The sequence below is a fragment of the Corvus brachyrhynchos genome, unplaced genomic scaffold, assembly GCF_000691975.1.
Source record: "Corvus brachyrhynchos isolate BGI_N302 unplaced genomic scaffold, ASM69197v1 scaffold237, whole genome shotgun sequence".
Classification (NCBI taxonomy): domain Eukaryota; kingdom Metazoa; phylum Chordata; class Aves; order Passeriformes; family Corvidae; genus Corvus; species Corvus brachyrhynchos.
The window spans coordinates 1,762,690-1,763,978 of record NW_008238959.1 but is presented as its reverse complement, the minus strand read 5'-3'; the positions used below and the strand labels follow the sequence as shown (position 1 = coordinate 1,763,978).

The window sequence follows — 1,289 nt, the reverse complement described above, 5'->3', positions numbered from 1 at the left end:
GGGGGTCCCCGTTCCCCGCCGCCATCCCAGTCGTACCCCCTCTGCGAGAGTTTATAGTGGATGTACTTCAGCACTATCTCCCGGTTATCGTAGCCTCTTCTCCCCGGATGAGCCATAATTCCCAAGAGGAAGCAGCAAGAGGAAGGGAGAGAGGAAGAAGAGGAGCAGGATGAACCCAAAAAAGTAAAGCAGCCAATAATAATAAAATTAATAACACCAAAAATTATAATCCAGTTACTGTATTGGACACGGTTTCATTCATGCTGGTGTGGGGGAGTTCTCGGGGTCTCGGAGGTACTTTTGTCTTCTCAGTGTTTCCTCCTTGGTTTGAGATGCACGGCATAAATAGGGATTAAAATGCTGAAAATACTTTACTTCCAGGTGCACATTTATTACTTATTATAAATTTACTTTAGGACCATTTCCTCCTCGGTGTTGAAATACATCTTAAAAAATATTATACCGACTCAAAATCAGGTGCATTTTCCCCTAGGTGCTGGACTACCATGGACATGAAGGAGCGGACGAACACACACTGCGAAAACTGCAATTCAACACGATTTGCTAAGCAGCCTTGGATGGACGTTAATCCAATGCACTTTATGCTAGAAACCTCAACACTAGGTTTTGGGGTTTTTTTTGTTAAGTTACACAAACTAAATTTCCTCTGTAAAGTACTTACTTGGACTATAAATATGTTCCTCTGTCAAGTTTCCTCTAAAAGAAAAATAGCAACAATAAAATCCAAACATCACAAGTCTTCAGAAGCGTTAAGTTCTGGTCGCTTTGATGCTTCAAGTCACCAAGGGGACGGGAAAGGGGCAAAAAAAATACTTCTACGATTTCAAATGTTTTTTCCCAGACTCCTGTTTAAGAGACATCTCCAAAGATGTGTCAAAGCTCAGAAAATCCCGCCTCGCAGCCCGGGAAGGCGAACAACCCCAAAGAGACGGAAAATCCTGGAGACCAGATGAACCACATTTGAATCCAAGCTCTCGCAGAAGTGCTCTGTTTTTCCCTCCAGTGCAACGTACAGACATATGCATTTACGTAGTTTCATTCAGACACCGATCGCAGGAACCCGGTGCTTCCACACACACGCACGCACACACCAAAAAAATTAAAAATTAAAAAAAAAAAAAAGCTATGTATTTAGGAAATTAATTCTTTTTCACAAGAAAGAGCGCAAAAAAATTAATTAAAAAACGAAAATAAAAATAAAGGAAAATTGCTTTTGACTGCTGCCATTTCCCGAGCAGCTTTGTATCGGCGGAGGAAGAGCCCCTGGC

At 41.8% G+C, this 1,289-nt stretch overlaps 1 protein-coding gene across 1 annotated transcript in view; it reads right to left on the bottom strand.

Annotated features, from left to right (window-relative positions):
• The window catches only part of BCL2 (BCL2, apoptosis regulator), a 98,466-nt gene extending 97,183 nt beyond the window's left edge, over nt 1-1,283 (bottom strand). Inside the window, exon 1 of the mRNA XM_017738584.1 lies at nt 6-1,283. Coding sequence (XP_017594073.1) covers nt 6-116 — 111 coding nt within the window. The 5' untranslated portion in view covers nt 117-1,283. The remainder of the gene's footprint in view (nt 1-5) is intronic.
• Nucleotides 1,284-1,289: the final 6 nt, after the last annotated feature.